General features: G+C 35.9%; 6 protein-coding genes across 6 annotated transcripts; 5 read left to right on the top strand and 1 right to left on the bottom strand.

Annotated features, from left to right (window-relative positions):
* Nucleotides 1–70: 70 nt before the first annotated feature.
* Nucleotides 71–857, top strand: LOC108851490 (uncharacterized). Its single transcript, XM_018624927.2, has one exon. It carries the CDS (start codon nucleotides 135–137, stop codon nucleotides 669–671), a length of 537 nt encoding a protein of 178 aa, XP_018480429.1. The 5' UTR covers nucleotides 71–134; the 3' UTR covers nucleotides 672–857.
* A 659-nt stretch (nucleotides 858–1,516) lies between these two features.
* On the top strand, nucleotides 1,517–3,154 carry LOC108851818 (ras-related protein RABH1c). The gene is made up of 6 exons (XM_018625284.2): nucleotides 1,517–1,822; nucleotides 2,170–2,240; nucleotides 2,337–2,425; nucleotides 2,507–2,624; nucleotides 2,735–2,825; nucleotides 2,902–3,154. The coding sequence occupies exons 1-6, from the start codon at nucleotides 1,706–1,708 to the stop codon at nucleotides 3,058–3,060; spliced, it is 645 nt and encodes a 214-aa protein (XP_018480786.1). The 5' UTR covers nucleotides 1,517–1,705; the 3' UTR covers nucleotides 3,061–3,154.
* Nucleotides 3,155–5,370: 2,216 nt separating this feature from the next.
* LOC130501869 (tubulin-folding cofactor C-like) lies at nucleotides 5,371–6,614 on the top strand. Its single transcript, XM_056996690.1, has one exon. The coding sequence runs from the start codon at nucleotides 5,419–5,421 to the stop codon at nucleotides 6,427–6,429; it is 1,011 nt and encodes a 336-aa protein (XP_056852670.1). The 5' UTR covers nucleotides 5,371–5,418; the 3' UTR covers nucleotides 6,430–6,614.
* Nucleotides 6,615–7,879: 1,265 nt separating this feature from the next.
* On the bottom strand, nucleotides 7,880–9,698 carry LOC130501872 (uncharacterized). Its single transcript, XM_056996693.1, has 7 exons — nucleotides 9,563–9,698; nucleotides 9,253–9,491; nucleotides 8,963–9,166; nucleotides 8,626–8,727; nucleotides 8,237–8,533; nucleotides 8,005–8,163; nucleotides 7,880–7,933 (listed from the first exon to the last, which is right to left on the bottom strand). Exons 1-7 carry the CDS (start codon nucleotides 9,696–9,698, stop codon nucleotides 7,880–7,882), a joined length of 1,191 nt encoding a protein of 396 aa, XP_056852673.1.
* Nucleotides 9,699–15,751: 6,053 nt separating this feature from the next.
* LOC108855675 (adenylyl-sulfate kinase 2, chloroplastic) lies at nucleotides 15,752–17,608 on the top strand. The gene is made up of 6 exons (XM_018629550.2): nucleotides 15,752–16,096; nucleotides 16,191–16,487; nucleotides 16,585–16,703; nucleotides 16,800–16,884; nucleotides 17,061–17,107; nucleotides 17,189–17,608. Exons 1-6 carry the CDS (start codon nucleotides 15,865–15,867, stop codon nucleotides 17,288–17,290), a joined length of 882 nt encoding a protein of 293 aa, XP_018485052.1. The 5' UTR covers nucleotides 15,752–15,864; the 3' UTR covers nucleotides 17,291–17,608.
* A 4,206-nt stretch (nucleotides 17,609–21,814) lies between these two features.
* Nucleotides 21,815–23,918, top strand: LOC108855674 (cytochrome P450 79B1). The gene is made up of 2 exons (XM_018629549.2): nucleotides 21,815–22,878; nucleotides 23,217–23,918. The coding sequence occupies exons 1-2, from the start codon at nucleotides 21,886–21,888 to the stop codon at nucleotides 23,847–23,849; spliced, it is 1,626 nt and encodes a 541-aa protein (XP_018485051.1). The 5' UTR covers nucleotides 21,815–21,885; the 3' UTR covers nucleotides 23,850–23,918.
* The last annotated feature ends 1,050 nt before the right edge of the window (nucleotides 23,919–24,968 follow it).

Genomic DNA, 24,968 nt, shown 5'->3' with positions numbered 1-24,968 from the left:
CGGATAAAACTTTCAATTGGCCCATTAAGTAGTAATAAGCCCATTAAAGAGGAACACGAAGAACCCTTCACCTTCTCTTCACCATTTTTAACCTATCAGAGAAGAAAGAAACTCCGACACCAAAATCCGTAGAAATGGGAAGTCGAATGGGAGGACGAGTGGTCCACTTCGCGCATCTTCCGATCAAGCTTCTGATGCCGACGAAGCTAACGAACATCAACGAATTCGCGCTGAAAACGGTCCCATCAGCGACCAAGATCGAGATCAAGAGAGTCCTGGAGTCTCTCTACGGGTTCGAGATCGAAAAGGTGAACACTTTGAACATGGACGGGAAGAAGAAGAAGCGAGGAGGGCTGTTGATAGCCAAGGCTGACTACAAGAAGGCTTACGTCACGCTCAAACACCCTCTGTCGATCTCGAGGGATCTGTTTCCGGTGAAGTTCGTCGAGGAAGATAGGAAGAGCAAAGTGAAAGGATCTAGCTTTGTTGAAGAGGAGGATGATAAGAAGAGTCATTGGCTTGATCAGAAGGAGAAGAGGGAGATCGGCGGTTACGGTGGTGGTAAAAGTCGTCGCGGTGGTGGGAGAGTGAATTCGCCGGCGAGAGGTGCTGCGGCGGCGGGTGCGGAGGCGAAGTTTCCGTGGAGTAACATGAGGTTTGGTGGAAAGTGAGGGTTTTTCAGTAATTTCAGTTATGGTTTATGACCGACCAAACTGGTTTGTGTTTCGTTTAGCTGTCGGATTATTTTATGGACTTTGTTTCTGTTAAGCTCTCGGTGAGTTTTTGTTGACACTGGCAAAAAAAAGTCTTAATCTTTCTCTAAGTAATGATATGATTATGGAACACATTAGCTATGATATGATTTGCGACAAGCTTTGTCCTTAAACTACAATTGTGTAAGAAGAATGCAATGACTCCTGCTAGTCAATTTAACATGGTGCAATGTTTTGTCTGTGGAGTTGAGTTTCTGTTCTCAATCTCACATATAAGAATGTATTCTAAATCATAAAAATCATTAATGTCTAAATATTTATCTTTGGGATAATGACGCAATGCAACAACAACAGAAGATAAAGAAAGAGTTTGATTATAAACTCCACCATATGACACTAGAACGTGTTAGAGCGATAATAACCCATCAAGGAGAGTTTTTTTTCTTTTTAATTCACGCGCTTATATATATTATATATTTTTTTAAAAAAATATATAGAAATAGTCCGCGGAGATCGTTGAATATTAGGTGGTTGCATATACTCCCTCTGTTCCTAAATATAGGATTTTTTGGAGTTTTTCTTTGTTCCACAATATAAGATTTTCTATATTTTTAAAGTAGTTTTGTATACTTTTGAGGTTTTTTTTTTATTAAAAGTTGAACTGATTAAACTTTATTGGTAGACAGTTATTGGAAAGTGTGTAAGTGATATAAATAATTAAATAAAGTGCAAATAATTATTATAGTCTTAATAAACGTGAAAAGTGTAGAAAATCCTATATTTAGGAACAGAGGGAGTACATAATATTTGGCGCGTGGCGAAAGGAGCTTCTTGAGCTTTGTTGTTGTATGTGACCGAGTCATCGTCGTCGTGCTCGCCCATCTCCCTTCTTGTTCAAGAGCCTAAAGAAGAAATAAAACTTCTTGAAAAAATTCGGATCTCTCTTATTAATCACTCTCGTTATTCTCCTTTCATCTGAGAGCAACGTGAACATGGCGTCTGTTTCTGCTTTGGCAAAGTTTAAGTTGGTCTTCTTAGGAGATCAATCTGTGGGCAAAACAAGCATCATCACCCGTTTCATGTATGATAAATTCGACACCTCTTACCAGGTTCTACACAATCCTCCTTCCTTTCTTTACATCATTTGATCTTTTCCTTTGTATTCTCTGTTCTTGAATTTTTGTTTTTCTCGTTTCTTGTTTGATCTTATTCGATTTCCTGTTTTCTCTCTGTTACTATTATTCTTGGAAGTTTCATCCTCGAATTGGTCCTATGATTCTTCAAAGATAGATAAATCTTTGCCCTTGTGATCCATCTGTTGATCTAATTAACTGTCTCCTTATTATGATCACGATCCATGCCAAGCACTGTTGCTTCTTTGTTAACCTCTTGTTATTAACTCGTTAATTAGTCATTAAGCCTTTAATTGTGTGTGTGTTGTGTTCTATGACTGCAGCCTACCATTGGGATCGATTTTCTGTCCAAAACAATGTACCTCGAAGATCGAACTGTTCGTTTGCAGCTTTGGTGAGAGAGACCAAACAAGTATCTCAAATCTGTTTTTTTTTTTTTGTTGTGTTTTCAAATGATACTAACACATGTATTCCTTTTGTTGGGTTTTAGGGATACGGCTGGACAAGAAAGATTCAGGAGTCTGATCCCAAGTTACATCAGAGACTCTTCTGTTGCAATCGTTGTCTATGATGTAGCCAGTGAGTCAAAGCTTTTGGTTACTTCTTTAATTCACTATGTTGTGTTCACCACTCTGTGTGTTTTGGTTACACGTTTTGCAGATAGGCAAACGTTTCTGAATATTCCGAAATGGATCGATGATGTACACAGAGAAAGAGGTGGTTCAGGCGACGTTATTATTGTCCTTGTTGGTAACAAGACTGATCTTGTTGATAAAAGGTAAAACACAGAGAGAAGAAGAAGAAGCAAATTAAACTCAGTATTTTTTGGCTTATTTGCAAATCATAACATATGCTTCTTCTTCTTTTTTTTTGGTAATAAAAAAACAGACAAGTATCGATCAGTGAAGGGGAAGAAAAGGGTAAAGAGCATGGCGTGATGTTCATTGAGACCAGCGCCAAAGAAAATTTCAACATTAAGGTTATTAATAAAAAGGACTTAAAGTGTCTTATCTTTTTGTCTGATTTCTCTCACACAGCATGAGTCATTGTTGCAGGCTTTGTTCAGGAAGATAGCTGCAGCATTGCCTGGGATTGATTCATATTCGTCAGCGACAAAATCAGATGATATGGTTGATGTGAACCTAAAGAACACTTCAAGTTCATCACAAGGTGAGCAACAAGGAGGAGGTGGTGGAGGCGGCTGTTCTTGTTGATTCAATAAATTTATTTATAAAACATATTCCGTTTAAGACACTTGTGAAGCCAAGAAAACAAAAAAAAAAGGACCAAGAAAGTTTTCTTTTGTGATTTTTCATTATTTTTTTTATCTCATACATACATTATATTGCAAACTATAGAATATGATGATGGAACACCAGAGAAAGGAATGAATATGGGAGCTTTTGAGAAATATCTATATAACTTACTACACACTCAGATTTGACACTTGCAACAACTTTGTCATGATATAACAATACACATTAACTTCAGATTACATGTACATATAAGGCCAAATTTCAGAGTGTAACTGATTAATAGAGTAAAATCAATGCAACCAAATTCTATCAGCATTGATGTACTGTAAGAAACTCCTAGTTTCAGAGCAAGAGTCAGTGGTCTTGGGGACATTTAAACCACAAAAGAAAGAACTCACTAGTGATAAATCATAGGTACAAGCATTCCATGACCAATTTCACACTTGGAAAGAGGAAGATATTCGGAACAGAAATTCAGAAATTCAGAAAATCATAATCAACTACGAATCTTTTCTCTGGGAGCATAACAATACATGAGTTTGGCGCATATTTGAAGCACAAATTTTACAGTGCATGATATATGCATCTCTCCACGTGAAATAGGTGATGATACTTGCAGCCACGGTAAATAACCAGATTCACATGTAACTGGTCTTTACTTCGTGAACATTTATTCGATTGAATTGGCGTCTTTTTTTTGATAAACATGTTAAAATATATTACCGATTTTTATCTTCTACAGAATACAATGAAAACTAGTAGCATAAATAAATAAAAAAACCCAACAACATACAAAAGACAAATGAAAAATGTAACAATTAGCGAATAGTCAATAATTATTCCACTGTTTGATTTTTGTGTGATATATTTCCTTACAAAATAGTCAAGTTCAAACTATTAAAATTAATAAGAATAAGTTTGTTCAACGTAAACATTTGATTTTGTTTATGAACTTACATCACCGATTTAGCTATATATAAAGACAAAAAGATCTATTAGTTCTCTCAACATAATCCAACAACACCAAAACATAAGAATATTTATAACACTTTACAAATATCTATAATATATTACTTCAGAAACACCAAAAATGAACAATATCAGATCCTTATTTTTTGTTAGCACCATCACAGTACTTATGTTGTTGGCCATAACAGGTTAGTCGAGCATTCATATTATCATTATTCTCTCTTTATATAATCTTTGTCTGAAAGTTTGTTTATTAGTAGTTTCCACATAACTAAAAGTATATATACCATCTCTCTCTTTAATTAACTCATTAATGTGTTTATTAAGTAATCTTTATTATTTAACAGAAAAAAGCGTAGCGGATGCTGATCTCTTATGTTTTGGACCATGTCCTGCTGATTGCAAACAACTTTGCTTGTCGAAAGGGTACGGTGATGGGTTATGTGAAGATTTTAGAGGCAAGAAAGATTGTTGCTGCACACCAACAAAGAAGCAAATCTTTGAGCAAACAACTCAATTAAACAACTAGATGTATTTTTGATATCGTCTTTAATATGTATGATCACTATACTACGAAAATTCGAATAAAAAAAAAATTCAAGAAGTTATAAGATATTGCCTCTCTTCTTTTCATCCATCATGCATGGTGCAAACTTAACATGTTATGTATAAACACGTCTTTGAGGTAATAACGGGTGAGAAGAATGGTATTAACAACGGTTGATTATATCACATCACGTATTAGCATTTAGCTCACAAGTGGTTAATTAGTATTACGAAATGAACGCTTGATCTGTAAAATATGTAAAACAAATCACATTCTTCCTTCCCATAAATCTACCTTGAACTTATGAGCACTCTTAATACAAATGAAATTATTAATCAGCATTAGAAGAGTGTGTTACTATTGCAGGATTATGTCTTTTATTGGGGTGAATGGTTGAGATAATGAGACTAGACATGCAATCGAAGTGATTGTATAGACCAATAGTTAAGCTTATGGTGTAGTCTTTCTCTTTGGCTTTGGTAAAAATATTATAGTTAAAAACAATATTCAAGATCCTCAATTATGATAGAAAATTTTCTTTTTAAAAATATATTTTGAAAAGTATAGCTTTCTTAAGATATTAGGTTTTCTTTACCCTTTTTTCTCTTTCATACTTGTTCCTAGCATAATTTTTTGATATACAAATTGGGGGAAATATTGAATTTACTATTTATTTGGGGCTATTCTGTAATTATATAGATAACCTGGGGATATGAAACCAACAACCCCATTTACGTTAAAAACTCGAGCTGAGACTGAGTTTTGGATTTGAAAACGGCGTCAGAAGCAAACGAGTACAAATGGAAGAGGAGGAGCCGAGATCCGAAACCCAAGACGAGGCATTGCAGAAGAAGCACAATGACATGCTCCAACGCTTCTCCGCTCGCCACCAAGCTCGAAAATCCGATTCAACTTCCTCCTCCTCCACGTTCGAATCCACCTCCTCGTTCCTCTCCCAGTTCGCCGACTCCAAGCGATCAATCGAGTCACGAATCGCCGATCTGCGATTCGCCTCGGAAGACTCGTCCAAGCTCAAATCAGATCTCGCCGAGATCTCATCATCGATCGACGATCTCGAGAAGCTCGTCGCAGCCAACTCCTACTTCCTCCCTTCCTACGAGGTCCGATCCTCTCTCAGATCCGCATCCGATCTCAAACAGAGCCTCGACGCCCTCTCCGCCGCCTTGCTCCCCAAGAAGAAGTTCTCCTTCAAGACCAAATCGTCTCCTCCTTCCACCGCAAACCCCCCGGAGATCCAGAAACGCGATCTCGCTCCTCCTCCGAACGTCGTCGTCCCCGTACGCGATTCTCCGGGATTCAGAAACAAACAGGGGGAGACTCTCACGAAAAGCTTTAGATCCGGAGAGTTCACGTTGTCAGATCTCGATTCGTGCCGAGTGCGTTTGACCGGAACCGTCAACGCTCTCTTCATCCACCGGTTGAGGAACTGCCACGTGTACACAGGCCCTGTGATTGGCTCGATTCTGATAGACGACGTGGAGGACTGCCTTCTTGTGGTGGCCTCGCATCAGATTAGGATCCATCGCGCCAAGAGGAGTGATTTCTATTTGAGAGTGAGGAGCCGTCCCATTATAGAAGACAGCAACGGAGTCAGGTTCGGGCCTTACTGTTTGGACTACGGAGGGATCGAGCAAGATTTGAAGACGGCGGGTTTGGAGGAGGAGACTCAGAGCTGGGCCAATGTTGATGATTTCTTGTGGCTCAGAGCTGTTCACTCGCCTAACTGGTCCCTCTTGCCGGAAGAGGAAAGGCTTTCTTCGGTTTCTATTTCCGGTGAAGGAGATTCTTGAGTTGAGTTGTGAGATTAGGTTCTTGATTGTCATGGCTTTGGATCATTGGAGAATAATAGCTCAGAATCACAACAGTGTTGCTTGTTTGCTTTGTATCATATCATTCATTTGCTCATATTAACTAAAGTGCAACGAGCTACGTGATGATACAAATATAAAGACTTATCTCAAAACAGATTTGCTTCTTTGGTGGTTTGCATTCAACACCCTGACTTGCCACTTTTGTAGTGTACCATTTATCTTACAATTTCAAAATAAGATGGTTAGTGTAGAGTCAGCCACAGGGGACGTCAACACAGAGCAACGTTGAGCCTGTGTACTATTGGACTAAGAGTCCCCCCACTCTTGATTGTATTGCAAAAATGATGAACAAAGCCTTTCATAGTTCTTTAGTCTTTTAGGGGAAACAGCAATAGTGGGCATGGGTACTACTACTATTGGACTACAAATACTAATTTATGAATAACGAGGCCCAATACAAATATCAGCCCAAATGTGGAAAACCCCCATAGCAAAGAATATGGAACCGCCGGCTTTGACTTGAGCCTGCTTTGACTGAACTGCTCAGCGATTAAAGCAATCAAACAAGAACCGCAGTTGAATATGATTTTCCAATATATTTCTTCCATACGTACAGTCAAACAAATAAATTTGAACAAGAAGCAAGACTCCAATAAAAACAAAAGTAGGAGGAGTGTAGTAAATAATAAAAGGAAATATATATGGGGAATTTTCAAAAATACCACTTTCACACTACAAAAATTCGGATGTAAAGTATCGTTTTTTACTCATGTTTGGCTCGGTTATTGACTGATGCAAATGACTTACCATCAATAGATTATGTGATGTAACTATGTCTGATGCAAAGCATTGTGTCACTTAATATAAGTGATAATAATATTATCATCGGTTTGGGTAAATGATGCAAATTGGAATCGTTCCTAATAATCGACGTGCATCTAAAGTCGTTCATTATAAGTGATGGTATCATTTTCTATCGGTTAACTAAACGGGACAATATTTGCCATCAGATGTTTTAAGCGACACCAATATATTGACATCATATAGTTTAACTGACACTATATTTCCATCAGTTTTGTTTAAATGATAGTATCTTTCCATCATCTCGCACAATCGATGCAATGATTTGCATCATTTAAATGCATGTTTGTATCACTAAAATAGGTGATTTAAACATTAATGTCGGTTTTTTTTAAAAAAAATAAAGAATTAGTATCACTTATAGTAATCGATTCCTTATATTAAATATCATTATAAATTCATTTTAAATATTTAAATGAAATAAATACTTAATATAAACTGAAAATCTTAAAATGTAAAAAATACAAATTGTATATGAAGCAAATGTAGATAAATTCATCCAAGATAGAATACCAAAGTATAGTTCCTACAGTTTGAGATACGAAAACAAATAACTTAATGCCCAAGCTTAAGAATGAGGACTGCCTTCATGATGAGCTCCATTTTGACTATCCTGTAGAGCCTACAATGATGTTTAAGTTATTTGGAATTAGACATGCATTTCAATTTTCTTCAAATGATGACAGTCATTACCTGGTCGTATGCACTGAAAGCTCCCAAATTTGGCAGAGTTGACAACATTGCTGTAAAGTTTGGCAGCGTGGATAGAGTTGCAGCTGGAGCTCCGAGACTTGGCAGAGTAGTTAGGAAAATTGTACCAAGAGTTCCCAAATTGTTGCTGAGTGCATTTGGCTAAATAAAAAGTCCACACGCATATTAAATCAGACTCTAAACACAGTACTATGTGTATGTATGAAAGAGTTACCTGAACTGTAGTATCACCAAGAAACTGTTGAACAATACCAGTCAAAATTTGAACTTGTGACGTTAACCCTGTAACTTGAGACCTCAGCTGATCCACAACTGCATTATCCTGTTCTTGTATTTGGAACTGACTAGGAGAATGTTTCTGCAATTGTGAAGCAGTAGGTCCTCGTCCAAGACACCGGATTCGTCCGGATCTTTCCGGTCCAAAAACCGTAGCAAAGTCATCATCTAATGTTGCAGCAATGTTTGCACTTCTACTCGTTGGATTCTGACTTATCAACTCAGTGAGTTGTTCCTGTCATTTCCAGTAATGATTTTTGAAATTATTAGAGTTGTATAAATTCAGAGAAACAAAGCAACATATAATATAATTTTTACTAAACTTACAGCTCGTTCTTTTGCCTCTTCATTGACAAAAGTACCATCTTGTTTCTTGCGACTCTGAATGAAAAACTCAGCTCTACTAAGCTTCTTCCCAGTTTCTTTAAACTACATGCAAAGTTCAATGTAACATCAATGAACTCATAAACAAAATGAAGAAAGTATAATATAAAAAACTTACAATATCCTTTTGCTTTCTTGCGAAGCTCTTTCTTCCACATGAATGTGGCAACACATTCTTTTTCTGATTCTTTATGTTCTGTTCTTGAAGTTTCTATCATGAAGAAGTGATAGTGAATCAGTGTTTTGTGGCCACAAAAACAGAAATCGTATGATCACTTACCTTCCATTTCTCTCCATATTTGTCATTCACAAAGTTTTGCCACTGATCATGAGGAATGGTGGAGGGACGGTTTGCTAGAGTTTCATTTCTACTTGATCGCTTGCATGTCTTCCAAATCCGGACTTTAAGATCCTTGCATCTGCTACCTAAGACACTTATCGCATATTTCCTTCTTTTCTTTGGGTCATCAAAGCTGATTTTTTTCTGCATTTCAATGACAACAAAGCAAGTACTAATGATAGTATAATACCACTGTTTAAATGAATGTACATTCTCATAGACATGCTTACCTTAATGAGATTCCAAGCAGCTTCTTTACGGTGATTTGGATAGACCCTCCAGTCTGTGTAGTCGATTGGCAGAAGACCCACGTCCGTGCTCAGTTGCCCCAACCAAGAGCCAAACAGCCTTGCAGAACCAACATCTGGTTGGCCAAATTCTTCATCAAAATGTACAATGACCTTGCGGTTTTGTAACTTCCACACATCTTTGGTTGTCATCGTTTGATCAAGTATTTCTCCAGAGCCATCTATCAAGTATGTAACATATATCATTAGTTCATATTCTAAACAAATAACAACCCTCTGGAATATTACTTACCTATGACCTTAACTTTCCATTTGTAACTGTTACATTCAGGTGCAAGTTCTGGAGTTGTCTGCCATGCTGGATCAAAATTTGGATGTAATATGTCATCTGGATATTGAGTTTCATCTGAGTCAAATGTCATGTCCATCACTCTGTAAAAGAAGAAAATAAATTATTAGTTTAACCAAAAATTACAAAATGTACAGAAATATAGATAAATAAAACATATGTTCTATACATGTAACTAATTCGACCAAATAGCTCATTTTCTATACATTCTGTTCACCCATTTCATATAAGTCTCTAGGTTTGACTTTTACAGCAACATGCCATCCATTCTCGCATTGATCTTCTACAAAGTAAACCATTTCCGCTTGAGAAGCCAAGATGTAAGGTTCATCTTCTTCATCAAGACCAGTGTGTAACAGACGAGAAAAATTCACCAAGCTGTGACCATATCTATCTTGTTTGAACCCTATGTTATACCTAGTATCAGCCCATTGACACTTGAAAAGAACAGCTTTAAACCTATCATAGTAGTTAACCTCAAGAACTTCTACTAACTTGCCATAGTAAGCCAACTCGCCTGATATTGGGTTCTGGTCACGACTACTAGCATAACTAATAGTATCAGCTGAAACATAAACACCACTGTTTTGTGTTTTCCTATCATCATCTCTGGCTACTGCTCTAAACTTGTTTCCATTTACATTGTAGGCTGAGTACTTAACTACTCTATCTGATGGACCTACGGCTAAGCATCTTAAATCATCAGTGACTCCTACAATGTCATTCTTGTCTACTTTCTCCTTAAACCATTTCCCAAAGTTGAGATGCATCTCTCTGTCAATATCAAGAATTAGATTTCTTTTTCTTTGGCGATTTTGTCTCCTGGATAGCTCATTTCTGTACCGTCTAAACAAATAAAAAACTAGTGTTAGATGATTACTAGTTTAGTCATACCCTATATTGTGTTTAAACTTGTATTTAAACTTACTCTCTGAGACTGTCTAGTAGGCTACAGTTCATCAAAATGAACCTATGTGCTTGTACCCTTTCAACAGGAGATAATGTCCTAAAATCACCATCACCAACAAATCTACCTATTAGTGGGAAACTCCTTTGTAGTTCTGAGTCTGGTCTCTGGTTCTCATCCACTGTAGGACGATCATCTACTCGTCCAACTCTATTAAATCTGGTCTCTATGTCTTCAAGATACATAGAACATAATGTCACACACTCGTCGGCCAAATACTGCTCACATATCGACCCTTCTGGTTTGGCTCGGTTCCTCACATAGGACTTGAAATATCCTAATGTTCTGCACACAATTCAAACAAAGATTTCCCACTACTAAAACTATGTACTAAAGTTCATCTATGGTTATACGATACTGACCTTTCTATAGGATACATCCAACGATAAACGACAGGCCCACCTTCTCTTGCTTCTTCAACGAGATGGACAGTTAGATGCACTATAACCGTGAAAAAGGAAGGAGGAAAAATCATCTCCAACTGGCACAAAGTCAGTACAATCGACTCTTGCAACTTATCTAGCTCACTGTCATCAAGAACTCTTTAGGATATATCTCAGAAAAATCTACAAAGGTCAATGATTGCAGATACTACATCCTCTGGCAACAAATTACGAACAGCTATTGGCAACAAATCTCTCATTATGACACGACTGTCATGACTTTTAAGTCCTGATATCTTTCGCGTCTGCACATTGATACACCTTGATACATTAGACGCATAACCATCTGAGAGCTTTACATTTTTAAAAACACTTAAGAACAATGTTTTTCCCTTGTTGTCTAAAGTGAACCTTCCAGCTGCATACTTGCCGTCAGCATCAGGCCATTGCTCTGCTCGTATACCCATTTCACGGAGATCTTTTCTAGCCTTCAAATTGTCTTTCGACATGTCCTTATCATCTAGTAATGTGTAGACAATATTGTCAAACACATTCTTCTCAATGTCCATTACGTCCAAATTGTGACGCAGGTGATGAAACTCCCAATAAGGCAACTCAAAAAATGCTTTTCTTCTTCCATTGTTGATCATTTGAGTTTTCCATCTCAGCTCTGCTTCTTTTTTTTTCCAGCTGCATCTACTTTCTTCCCGAATGTAACATTAACATTTTCTTGTTGTCTTTTAATGGTAGATGCCGATGGTGTAGGTGGTGGAGTTCTAGTTTCCACTGTTCCGTCGAATGCTTCTTTACTTTGGCGGAATCTATGACTTAATGGCAAATATCTCCGATGGCCCATGAAACAATTTTTCCCACCAAATCGTAACCTATGTTCTACTGAGTCGTAGTTACAGGAGGGGCATGCCAAAGTGGTGTACGTATTCCAGCCAGACAATGCTCCAAACGCCGGGAAATCATTCACAGTCCACATCACAGCAGCACGCATATTAAATGTTTCTTTCGTTGAAGCGTCTAAAGTGCTGACTCCATCAGACCATAACTCTTTCAACTCCTTGATGAGAGGTTGTAAAAAAACATCTATATCATTCCCATGACCTTTTTTCCAGGAATTAGCATGAACATAATCATGGAGGTCCGGTTCATTGATATCCAAGGAGGAAGATTCTAAGCGAACAAGACTACTGGCCATATACTGTAACTTAAACTCATAGAACCGAAGGGATTGAAACCATCTGATGCTAATCCTCTCTGACATTTCTAGGATCTGCTGCGAAATCAGGAAAGCGTGAATTAAATGACTTCCAAGCCTTTCCATCCTTAGGATGCCTAATTTTACCATCAGTATTAGCAGCCGTTGAATGCCAAGTCATGTCAGAAGCGGTCTTGGAGGACATAAAAAGTCGTTGCAAACGTGGCTTCAAAGGAAAATATCTTAAGATCATTGCTGGTATCTTTCTCTTTTTCTTCTCCTTTTTCTGACTAACTGACGCAGATGACTCTGGTACATCACCTCCAGCTGGTACTCCTGAAGTATCTGGTACATCACCTCCAGCCTTTTTTCCTGTTGTACTTTCTTTCCATCTTGACAACTGACACACATCACACTTCTCCCTACTAGCATTCTCTTCCCAGTAAAGCATACAATGGTTTGGACAAACGTCTATGGACTGTTATGATAGACCTAGGTTATGAATGACCTTCTTCATGTCTCTGAAGGTGTCTGGTAATTTCGCAACTGGAAAAGCTTCTTTTATCAACTCAACCACCATTGATATCCCCTTATCGCTGATCCCACAAAGACACTTAATATGGTAGAGCTTTAAGATAAATGAGAGCCTTGTGAACTTTGTACACCCAGGGTAAAGTTCTTCACAATACTCACCTAGATTTTCATCAAACTTTACTCCATGATTAGCTGTAGAAGGCTCATCGGTGTTGTTGTACAGGCTCATAGGTGTTGTTGTTTACAGGCTCATCTACGTCTACTGGTGGCACTTCTTCATTGGTAGAATGGTTAGTGATGTTAGGGAACAAGTCATTCAAGAGATGTGTCATAGACTCGTCTCTTGAAATTGGATCGGTGTGTATCTCACCACCGAGTTGATTATTAATTTCAGGTAGCTCAATTTCCTCACCATGTAGGACCCTGTTAGTGTATGATTTCATAAATCCATAACAGATAAGATGATCCCTAATCTCTATTCTGGTCCTAGGTGTGTAGAGCGAACACCGGTTACACGGACATTTTAACTTCTCCACTTGAATGTTACCAAAAGCAAACTCTAAGAAAGCATCGACTCCGTCAGTATATGCTTCAGATAACCGTGGTTTGTAAATCCCAGACTTATCCATTACAACCTAAGTAAGATTTAACAAATACTGTGACATATTATTGTTTCAGTTTCTAATTATGTTGCAAACACTTAAAAAAAATTGAAGATCAAACGACACTACACAAACAATCATGCGTGACTTTATATTCGAATCATTTAGATTAGATCTAACTAACGCTGAAAGAGGTATAGCCAAGCAAGCATCAATAATTGTATTTACCTTTTGGGGGAGATGATGATTGATGTAAGTCTCGATAGCTTGCTTCCTTAACCTCCTTTCTTTGAACGCAAAACCCCTACAATGAAAAAATCCCTTGATATATATATAAACTGTAGTAAATATTTTGATAACAATCCCGCTTGGGAATAGGAATTGCGGGAAAACAAATATATATATATATATACATATAAATATAAAATAACCGTTTGATACTTAGTAAATCTAACACACGATCTAAACAGGTAAGTTGACAAAAAATCAATATTTTGGGTCTATATATTATAACATTCATATATAAGATCAACTTAACCGAAATATTTCTATCCCTTTGTAACTCAATTACGAAAACATTTTACTATACTATATATAATTTACTAATATTATTTAACTATAAGAATCATATAGATCATTTAGATGGATATGTGATACTTAGCTTATTGTCTTCTAATGAACCGTAAACAATGAAGCTTCATACTCAATCTCCAAAGCAACACAGTTCCAAGATTCCAAAGCTACAGAAGTATGATATCAGAGAGGATTTGAGCTCAGAAACATCGATTGGAGAAAACCCCCAATTTGACTACACCTAGGGATTTCAGAGCAAAAATTATAAATCATCATTTCACCAATTTCAAATTGCAATATAAAGCATAAGGAGGCGTTGAACTTATCTTCATATACTGAGTGATAAAGACCGAAACTTGGGCAGATTGAGAAGACTCCATTAAGCTCAAACTCGGCCATAGATCGAAGCTTACAAGAATGAAACTGGGAACGATGGACACTCGAATCGTCATTGTCGACTCAAAGACACCAATCAGAACAATAAATTTTTACCGACCAAACAGAATTTTTTTTTTATTACTTCAGGTGGTCTACTTGATTGTCGGTGGAGCTAGCGAAGGAGCTCGAGCTATACGCGGAGGAGTGTTTTTTGGTTCAATCTGTACATTACAGATGATAATATATGGGCTTATGTGTGTTATGGGCTTCAAATAATATAAGTAAATACCCATATTATAAATTTGGATCAGTACAACAAGTGATGATAATCAAAATCAGTTTATAAGTGATCCAAATTGTATTTTATGTTTAAAAAATCGAAAACATTTTTTGGCATCACTTAGAAAAATGATATAACAATAAGTCGGTTTTTATGTGATACAAATAATTAAAAATGGAATCGTTTACATGGTTCGATACAAAAAAAGATATGTTCCTATCACATGGATGAAAAACGATGATATATTATTGAAAATCGCATCATATAAAATAAACGACGTTAAACTATATGAAAGGCATCATTTGCTCATATCTGACGTATCAGGACATCACTACTATTAGTGACACGAATCAAACGATGTTATAGACCAGAAATCTTGTAGTGTCAAGGTACCATTATTCATCTTTACCACCACTAAAGACACATTTTCAAAAATACCTTATTTATTGAAATGTAAAAACTCTTATATCTTTGTTTTTATATGTTTTTCAAAATTCTAATCTCAAATTCTAAATCCTAAACCTCTAATTCTAAACCCTAAACCCAAAATCTTCAACTCTAAACCCTAAACCCTAAACTATATACCCTGAATTCAATATCCTAAACCATAAACCCTAAAGTCTAAACTATAAACCCTAAATCATCAACTCTAAACCCTAAATCCTCAACTCTAAACCCTAAACTATATACCTTAAACTTTAAAACATCAAATCTAAACCCTAAATCCTAAACCTTCAAATCTAAACCCTTCATTAAAAGTAGTGGTAAAAGTGGTTAGTGTAAACATGAAAAGTGGTACTATGAAAATGGTATTTTTGGCAATTTCTCAATATATAAATAGTATTAGCTTGTATAAATCACATGGTTTCTGAATGGGTTTTGGTAGGTTGGTAGATGAAAACAAACAAAAAATATATATCAATCATTTCCCAAAAGATCGGTATCCAACAGTGACCCATACACACATACGAAAACCACTAGTTTTTTTTTGATCAATTAAAATATTTATTATGATGATATTTTTACTAAGTTGTAAATTAAAATTAGTCCTAATACTGATTTTTTTTTTCATTTTCTTATGATGGAATATGGCCATGTGTTTATTGTGGAGGATTTTATTGTTGGTACCACTAATCACCTCACCAGTTTTCTTCCTCTTCCTCTTAACCTCTTTTCTCTCTCTATATATTTTTCAAATAAGCCCATCTTTCTTGTACATAATTTATATAAGCTGATTTGTTTTGTACATTGATTTTGTCAAAAAACTGTTAACTCCAACACTTCTGGATTCTGCAAGTTTCTGTGATAAAAAAAAGTTCCAATGGAAGGCTTGGCTATCAGAGCATCGCGACCGTCCATCCTCTGCTCTCTTCCAGGTCTCAACGGCGGTTCTCACCGACGACCTATAAGTGACGGTTTCCTCAGGCTTCCCACGTCATCAAATGCGGCGGATAAGCCTAAACTAGTCGCCAAGTCTGCTTCTTTTCATCCAATATCCGCCGTTAATGTCTCTGCTCAAGCTTCCCTCACCGCCGATTTCCCCGCCCTTTCAGGTGTTTTTTACTTTAAAAGATTCTCCTCAAATTGCTAAAACCTACGATGTCTTGTCTGAAAATGTCTCGAATCTTGTTCTGTTTTTTTTGGTAGAAACGAATTTGAAAGAAGAGAGAATCAGCGGAGACAAGAAGCCAGAGAACATCGTGTGGCACGAGAGTTCCATTTGCAGATGTGACAGACAACAACTTCTTCAGCAAAAGGGTTGTGTCATTTGGATCACTGGTCTCAGCGGTTCAGGGAAAAGCACAGTTGCTTGTGCGTTAAGTAAAGCACTGTTTGAAAGAGGCAAACTTACTTACACACTTGACGGCGACAATGTACGTCATGGTCTTAACCGAGACCTCACTTTTAAAGCTGAGGATCGTACTGAAAACATACGCAGGATAGGTACAATCATTTTTCATTTTGTTTTCAATATTACAAATAACTAACTACTCATGCATGGTTTAGGCAGTGATGATTGATGAATGATGTTGAACTTCAGGTGAGGTGGCTAAGCTGTTTGCTGACGTCGGCGTCATTTGTATAGCAAGTTTGATTTCTCCTTACCGGAGAGACAGAGATGAGTGCCGGTCATTGTTGCCGGAGGGAGATTTTGTGGAGGTACTACTTATAGTCCTATCAAATTTTATGTTTATTCATTAAAATTCATAAATGAATGATGTAGCATATTTGATAATATTACTAAATTGTTTTTAGGTTTTCATGGACGTTCCTCTGTCTGTGTGCGAGTCAAGAGATCCAAAGGGGCTGTACAAGCTTGCACGTGCCGGGAAAATCAAAGGTAAACATTCTACATTTTAAACTGAGGGAATAATAACATTATTAAATACTTTTTTTTTTTTTTTTTTTTTTGTAACTAACATTATTAAATACTTGGTATTAGGTAATATGGATGTGTTTTGAGATTTTAGTATTAGTATAAGATAAATGCTAATTATTGGGGTTATTTTCTTTCAGGTTTTACTGGAATCGATGACCCTTACGAGGCGCCATTGAACTGCGAGGTTCGTAATATTTATTCGGTGATGTAACCGAATAATATGATATGTAAGTTTCTAATATAGTATCTATGTATATTTTTACAGGTCGTGCTGAAACACACAGGGGACAACGATTCTTGTTCGCCACGACAGATGGCGGAAAATATCATCTCTTACTTGCAAAACAAAGGTTACCTTGAGGGCTAAAGTCAACTCTGAAAGAATAAATCAAAGACAAAAGAATGCCCCAATTTGCCGAATTTAATTAGATATTTTATAAACGGTTAAATGAGTGCTCTCTCTCTATCTCTCTCGCTCTCTGGTTCCCCTCAGAAGCTTGGGACCAGATACGTTTACGTCTTGCACGTCATTATATCATTTGTTCTTGAATTGCATGTGTGTTAAACTCGGACCAAGAGCAAGAGAAAATATTACTTTTGTTTCGACTAGCATTTAATTAGCTTAATGTTATCGACTGTGTTGTATAATGTGTATTTAATAAAATGGTCTTTGTTTTTTTTTTTCTTTCTGAAATTGCTAATTAAATTATGTGATTTGAACTCAACCCACTAATCCACTCATATGTACATGACAACCGGTAGTTAGCTAATGTTTGAAAGTCAACTATTCGTTTTTATGGTTTCACCTAAAGAATCATACACAACTAAACATATGAAGTTTAGTTTTTATATTTTTTATCACAGTTTTTTTGTAATTGTCTGTTGTACATCAAAAAATTAATTCGTATAAAACCAAAAACAAATAAAATGGTACTGCAAAATCAGTGGTCAAAAACAACAAACTAAATCACAATGGTTTCATAGAATCTTAAAATCAAGTACAAAATGTTTACATATAAGCAGAAGGAACTAAAATCAATTGCATCGATTGATTCTGTGTGTGTGTGTGTTACATTTAAGTTGATTTTTTTGTTGAGAACAAAAAAAGAAAGAAAGGGTGACCTAATTCTCAAAAAAAGGAAAAAAAAAGGAAAGGGTGACCAGACGTTTTTTATTTAGAAGTAAAATTATGGTGCAATTTATGAAATTTGACAGGTGAGTTTTGACGGATGGGGCTTTTCGCACGTTTTTCTTAAGTTTCTGCATGCATTTAGACAACGTAGTAGTACGCGTATATACACACAAGTGTGAAGGAATGACTGTACCTTGGTTTTTTTTTTGACTGAAGGCATATGACTGTACCTTGGTTGTTGGCGAGGACATGGCCAAAATAATCTACGTGATTTAGGTTGTTTATATTTTTCGCCATCACTATCACAAACCTTTTGTATTACTTTTAAAAATCCATGTATTTATAAATTAATCATAAAAACTGATAATTTAATTAGCACCATTCATTCAAAAATGGGTTTAAATGGGTTTACTGGCGCTTTCCCCGATAATTTTATAAGGATAGTGTATTGGACTGAACTATATAAGTCAATATAAATGGTTTCCGGAAATAGACAAGGTGAACCTAAAAAGAAAACAAAAATAACTTGCCAAATTATATTATGCTTTTAAAATAAATAAAAAGATTAAATAAATAAAAATAAAATAGTTCTCAATAAAGATTATTTTAAAAAATATTTATTTATAAGATTTGGAGTTTAGTGTTTAAGATTTATAGTTTAGAATTTATCCAAATGTTTAGTGTTTTAAGGGTTAGGGTTTACCCAAGGGTTTAAAGTTTACCCAAGGGTTTAGGGTTTAGGATTAGAATTTAGGGTTTAGTGTTTTGTTGACAACATGTTTAGTGTTTTTTCCAAGGGTTTATGGTTACCCAAGGGTTTAGGGTGTATGATTAGAGTTTAGGGTTTAGTATTAGAGTTTAGGGTTTAGTATTAGAGTTTAGGGTTTAGTGTTTTGTTGACAACATTAATTTTTTTTTAATTCGTTTTTATATACTGTTTTTATTTATTTTTAAATTTTATTTTGAAAAAATAATATAATTGACAAATTATTTATTTCCTTAATTAAAAGATACTAAATCTAAAATGACAAGTTTCTATTGGTTGGTGAACCTTTAGGTTCACCCTAGGGGGTGAACCCAAGAATAACTCCCGGAAATAATTCCATCAAACTCTTAAAAAGTCCGTGCTCTGTTAAGTTTCATATGCTTCTAATTTAAAGTAAATTAGCCTGTATATAAAATTTTCCAAGTTTTATATTACTTATATTCGAGTGAAGTTTCTGATGTTAGAATTTCACATTATTAGTATCTTACCCTTATTATGGGGACATTAATATCGATAATTTCTTATTAGGTTTAGGTCAAAACAGTCAAACCAATTTAGATCATGCCGGTTCGAGATCGATTGTTTTTTTTGGATATGATCGACTCTGATTTGGTTAGGCAATGTGGTGTTCAGACTCTGATACCATACAACTTAAAACTAAATATCCATAAGTGGATTAGTCCAAATCTTTTTTATTACTCATCAATCAGGTCTCTTTTGAGCTTGATAAATTTTGATTTGGGTTGGACATCATGTATTTAGACATTGATATCATATTTTTTTTTACTTTTCTTGAAAAGACATTGATATCATATTAAATTTCATGCATTTTAAACTTAAAATTAATTAGCGGTAAATAGGTAGTCTTAAATCTTGTATATATCATGTGATGTAGAATCTTTAAATTGTGGTATGCTCGGGTCTTATTTCAAACTACACCAATTCGTCTTGAAGTTAGACTTCAAAATTGTGGAATGCAATAAAACATTTCGACAGCTGGTCATGCTTGAGAATATTAGACATAGAATCTCCCAGGATTTTATATATATGTGCCGAAATTGACTACAACTCAGACCTACCAAATATATATAAAATGAATTCAATATATTGAACACGAACTACAGAAATATTCAAACTACACCAATTCGTCTTGAAGCTAGACTTCACAATTATGGAATGCAATAAAACATTTCGACAGGTGGTCATGGTTGAGAATATTAGACTTAGAAATATAGAATCTTATCAAAAAAATATAGAATCTTATCCAGGATGTTATATATATGTGCCGAAATTGACCACAACTCAGGCCTACTAAATATGTATAAATGGATTCAATATATATATATATATATATATATATATATATTTGTAAGTGGATTCAATATATTGAACACGATCTACAACAATATGGAACTGGTCCTGGTAAACTTCATTGATTATAAATATAGTTTACATTGTTTTTTTTTAACTGGTTATCTATCAATCTATACATCCGTGTCAGTAGTTAGGGTTACGGACTACTCAATGAGTCAAAGATTATAATCATGAGTAAAAATTGTAATTCTCTAATTCTCATATTAACTGATCTTAATTACTAAAAAGTAATTGATCTTAAGTTCTACCACATGGTTTAATGCACGAAAGAACTTATGGTTATGGATTGCCAAAATAATTGAATTTCTTGAAACTGAGAAGAAGACAAAGTGGGGGTTATTTGAATGAGTTCGATGGTGAGATTTTTGACGTCATCATCAAAACATTATATTTAGTTAAATCAAAGATGATATAAAAATTGTATTACTATATTTCATTTTCTGATTATAGCGTAAATACAAAATAAGTGGCTCAGTTTTAGAAAACGTTTCTAAAAATGTGTCAACGGATCCCACATAAGAGTCGCCCTGATTAGTTAGTTTTGCCCCCAGTAGATTTGAATTCTGTAAAATAAGTCACGCTAGTTACGTGTAACTTCTCTTTTTACCGACTACAAACATCTTATGTTTGATTTAACCAGGAAACAAAATGGTCTGTCTGGGTCACAAAACTCACATCGGCAATTGTGGACCTTAAATGGTGTCTTAACATGGAAACTACTCGCGGGGACCAAAAATCACGAAAATATATTGACTAAGTTAGTAAAGCAACCTTTGAATCTTCCCACATTGATTCCAATTTTCACGAGCGTTTTTGGCAGGTGATCTACCCAAAACATATGTAATGGCTTTTATTATACTTGGCAAAACCAATATACTAGTTTAAAGTTGAAGCACACGTTACAGAACTTTTTTTTACATCGCCTACATAAATAGAAGAATGGCACACATCAGTTCAATTGAAGTGGAAAAAAAATATCTGGGTTCAGCTAATATACGTAAAACAACATTTGTCGGTTTAAATTTGAGAAACTAACACGATTAACGAATATAAATAATGGACCAGAACATTTAGCTTATTGATTTGTACTAGTAGTGTCAATATGTGTCATCATCATCATTATATCAGGTTAGCACCATTCAACTTCAAATTTCGTACGTTTAAATTGTTAACAAATTTAAAACAGTTCATTAATGAACGAGTAAACCATAAACTTCTAGGATGTAGGATATATAACTCCAGCTCCTCATATAATATGACAGAGGAATATCATATAATTGTAAGACTCACTTTGTTGTTCGACTGGTATTTAGTTGCATATATAACACGAGGAATTTTGGCAGGTCACCAATAAAAACAGTTAGAATATTTAAAAATTCCCATCCAAAACTTATATAATTTAAACAAAATTTTCTGATAAAATATAGATATCTTGAACTGTTAGAATCGTAATAATTTTTCAAAAAATGGTGGTAGTACTCAAAATGGACCCGACCTACACCGCCCACCATTTTCCTCACCCCTTCCTATAGTATTTCCAACACATACAGGGTATAATGGTCATTTCATAGAAACCAACGACCAGTAAAATTATATAAATAGGAAGGTGAGGATCCATGCAGAGAGAACAAGAAACACAACAAGCTTTGATTCTTCTTCTTTTCTCTCTCTTTATTCTCTACACAAAAACATGAACACTTTTCCCTCAAACTCTTCGGGTCTCACTTCCACTACTACACAAACATGGTCGTTCAGCAACATGTATCTACTCACAACTCTTCAAGCATTTGTGGCTATAACCATAGCGATGCTTCTCAAGAAACTGATCACGAATCCTAATGAAAAAAAATTGTCTCTCCCGCCGGGTCCCACCGGATGGCCCATCATTGGAATGATTCCAGCGATGCTAAAGAGCCGCCCAGTTTTCCGGTGGCTCCACAGCATCATGAAGCAGCTAAACACTGAGATAGCATGCGTGAGGCTAGGAAACACTCACGTGATCACCGTCACATGCCCCAAGATAGCACGTGAGATACTCAAGCAACAAGACGCTCTATTCGCCTCAAGACCTATGACTTACGCACAAAACGTCCTCTCTAACGGTTACAAAACATGTGTGATCACTCCGTTCGGTGAACAATTCAAGAAAATGAGGAAAGTCGTGATGACGAAACTAGTTTGTCCGGCGAGACACAGGTGGCTTCATCAGAAGAGAGCCGAAGAAAACGACCATTTAACCGCGTGGGTATACAACATGGTTAAGAACTCGGGCTCAATCGATTTCCGGTTTGTGACAAGGCATTACTGCGGAAATGCTATCAAGAAACTCATGTTCGGGACAAGAACGTTCTCTGAAAACACCGCACCTGATGGTGGACCAACCGCCGAGGACATCGATCATATGGAAGCTATGTTTGAAGCATTAGGGTTTACATTTGCTTTTTGTATCTCTGATTATCTACCTATGCTCACGGGACTTGATCTTAACGGTCACGAGAAGATTATGAGAGATTCAAGTGCTATTATGGACAAGTATCATGATCCTATCATCGATGGAAGAATCAAGATGTGGAGAGAAGGAAAGAGAACTCAAATCGAGGATTTTCTAGATATTTTCATTTCTATCAAAGATGAAGAAGGCAACCCATTGCTTACCGCCGATGAAATCAAACCCACAATTAAGGTAATAACACAAAGTTGCAATCAGAAAATACTTTTTAAATACCATTTTATGTTTGTTTTTAATTTTTTTTGCTTCTATCAATTTTTGTTAGACTTTCAATAACTAAAAAGTAAAAATTTTAAGAAAAAAACAGTATTTTGCCCAAACCCCACACAAATAAACTTTATGTCTTTATGCAAATTGATTGTTAGTTGCAATATATTTATTTTAGTGTATTTTTTTTCCAAAGAACGAATAAGTGCTACTAGTATTTTTCATGCATTATTGTATTCATTTACATGATGTGAAGACTAAAGAGCCCTATTAACTAAAAAACGTTGTTTCTTTTCGATCATTAGGAGCTCGTAATGGCGGCGCCAGACAATCCATCAAACGCCGTAGAATGGGCCATGGCGGAGATGGTAAACAAACCGGAGATACTCCGCAAGGCAATGGAAGAAATCGACAGAGTGGTCGGAAAAGAAAGACTTGTCCAAGAATCCGACATCCCAAAACTAAACTACGTCAAAGCTATTCTCCGTGAAGCCTTCCGTCTCCATCCCGTCGCCGCCTTTAACCTTCCACACGTGGCACTTTCCGACACAACCGTCGCCGGATATCACATCCCTAAAGGAAGTCAAGTCCTTCTCAGCCGATATGGGCTGGGCCGTAACCCTAAAGTTTGGGCCGACCCGCTTAGCTTTAAACCAGAGAGACATCTAAAAGAGTGCTCAGAAGTTACTTTGACGGAGAACGATCTCCGGTTTATCTCGTTCAGCACCGGGAAAAGAGGTTGTGCTGCTCCGGCTTTAGGTACGGCGTTGACGACGATGATGCTCGCAAGACTTCTTCAAGGTTTCACTTGGAAGCTACCGGAGAATGAAACACGTGTTGAGCTGATGGAGTCTAGTCATGATATGTTTTTGGCTAAACCGTTGGTTATGGTAGGTGAGTTGAGATTGCCGGAGCATCTTTACCCGACGGTGAAGTAGAAATCACGGCGTATATATTTTTATATAGCTTGATGTACTTATATAACCACTAAGTTTGGTCAATATCTCCGGTTACCAGAAGATAATCGGTTAATTTGTGAACAAACTTGTGTTTGGTTTTGGTTCCTTTGGAGACAATACTTGAATTGTGTCTCCTTTACCTTTTTTTTTTTAATTTCAATAAGATCTCTTCTTTCTATAATAAAAAGACTATCCAATAATTTATATATTTAAAATATAATATGTACTAATAAAGTTTAAGAACATTAGTGTTAAAAAAAAACATCAGTCTTCTTGAATTTCCAGTGAACATAAAATAGGGAGGAATAAGCAAAGTTATATATTTCCGAAAATTCCCATTATTCTAGAATTTCTAGGCCAGTGGATAACGCAATGCTATTGTTGAAATGAGCCCGTCTCTTGTTCAACCCAGAGCTGCTAACTACTGTACGAACAAGCTATTACTGGTCGTCGTTTTAGAGTGATTTTCTGTTATCAGAGATTGACCTTAGAATCTCTTTTTTTTTTTTTTTGGAATGACCTTAGAATCTCTGCGTAAATACAACGCTCTTATCATCACAGGAGGAATTGATGAAAACAATCTGGCCCATTAAATATTTAGCAGAACAATACATGATTCATTAGTCTTTTCTTCCAAACAATACATAGTTTTGTTATAAAAATTGTTAAATTTTTTTTGTACAAAACAAAATATATTATCTCCATTTCATGCCAAGTGGTTTCCTGGACTTAAACCGCTAAATTTCAAAAATATCTACCGGCCACACACCTACTCGTAACCAACATATAAAAAACTACTAGTCGACCACGACCACTTTCATCTTTAGCTACTCTCTCAGACTCTACTGATTGCTCTGAAAATTCAATCACGAAATAAAAAGAGACCACACATCTCTTTTCTAGAGTTGCATTCACTGTGAAGCAACAGAAAAAAACTTTTTTGTTTGCTTCTGAAATATAATAAAAAATAAAGGTAAGCGAATCATAACATGTCACGCAATCACTATCAATTTTATACTAGTTTTCTTAAAAATAAATTATTTAATCACTCCTTTTTTTTCTTTCTTTTTGTACTTCCCATGTCTAGATTCTGTCTCT

Source organism: Raphanus sativus, unplaced genomic scaffold (assembly GCF_000801105.2).
Source record: "Raphanus sativus cultivar WK10039 unplaced genomic scaffold, ASM80110v3 Scaffold0316, whole genome shotgun sequence".
Lineage (NCBI taxonomy): Eukaryota > Viridiplantae > Streptophyta > Magnoliopsida > Brassicales > Brassicaceae > Raphanus > Raphanus sativus.
The sequence above is the reverse complement of the archived record's forward strand: the minus strand, read 5'-3'. Positions and strand labels throughout refer to the sequence as shown.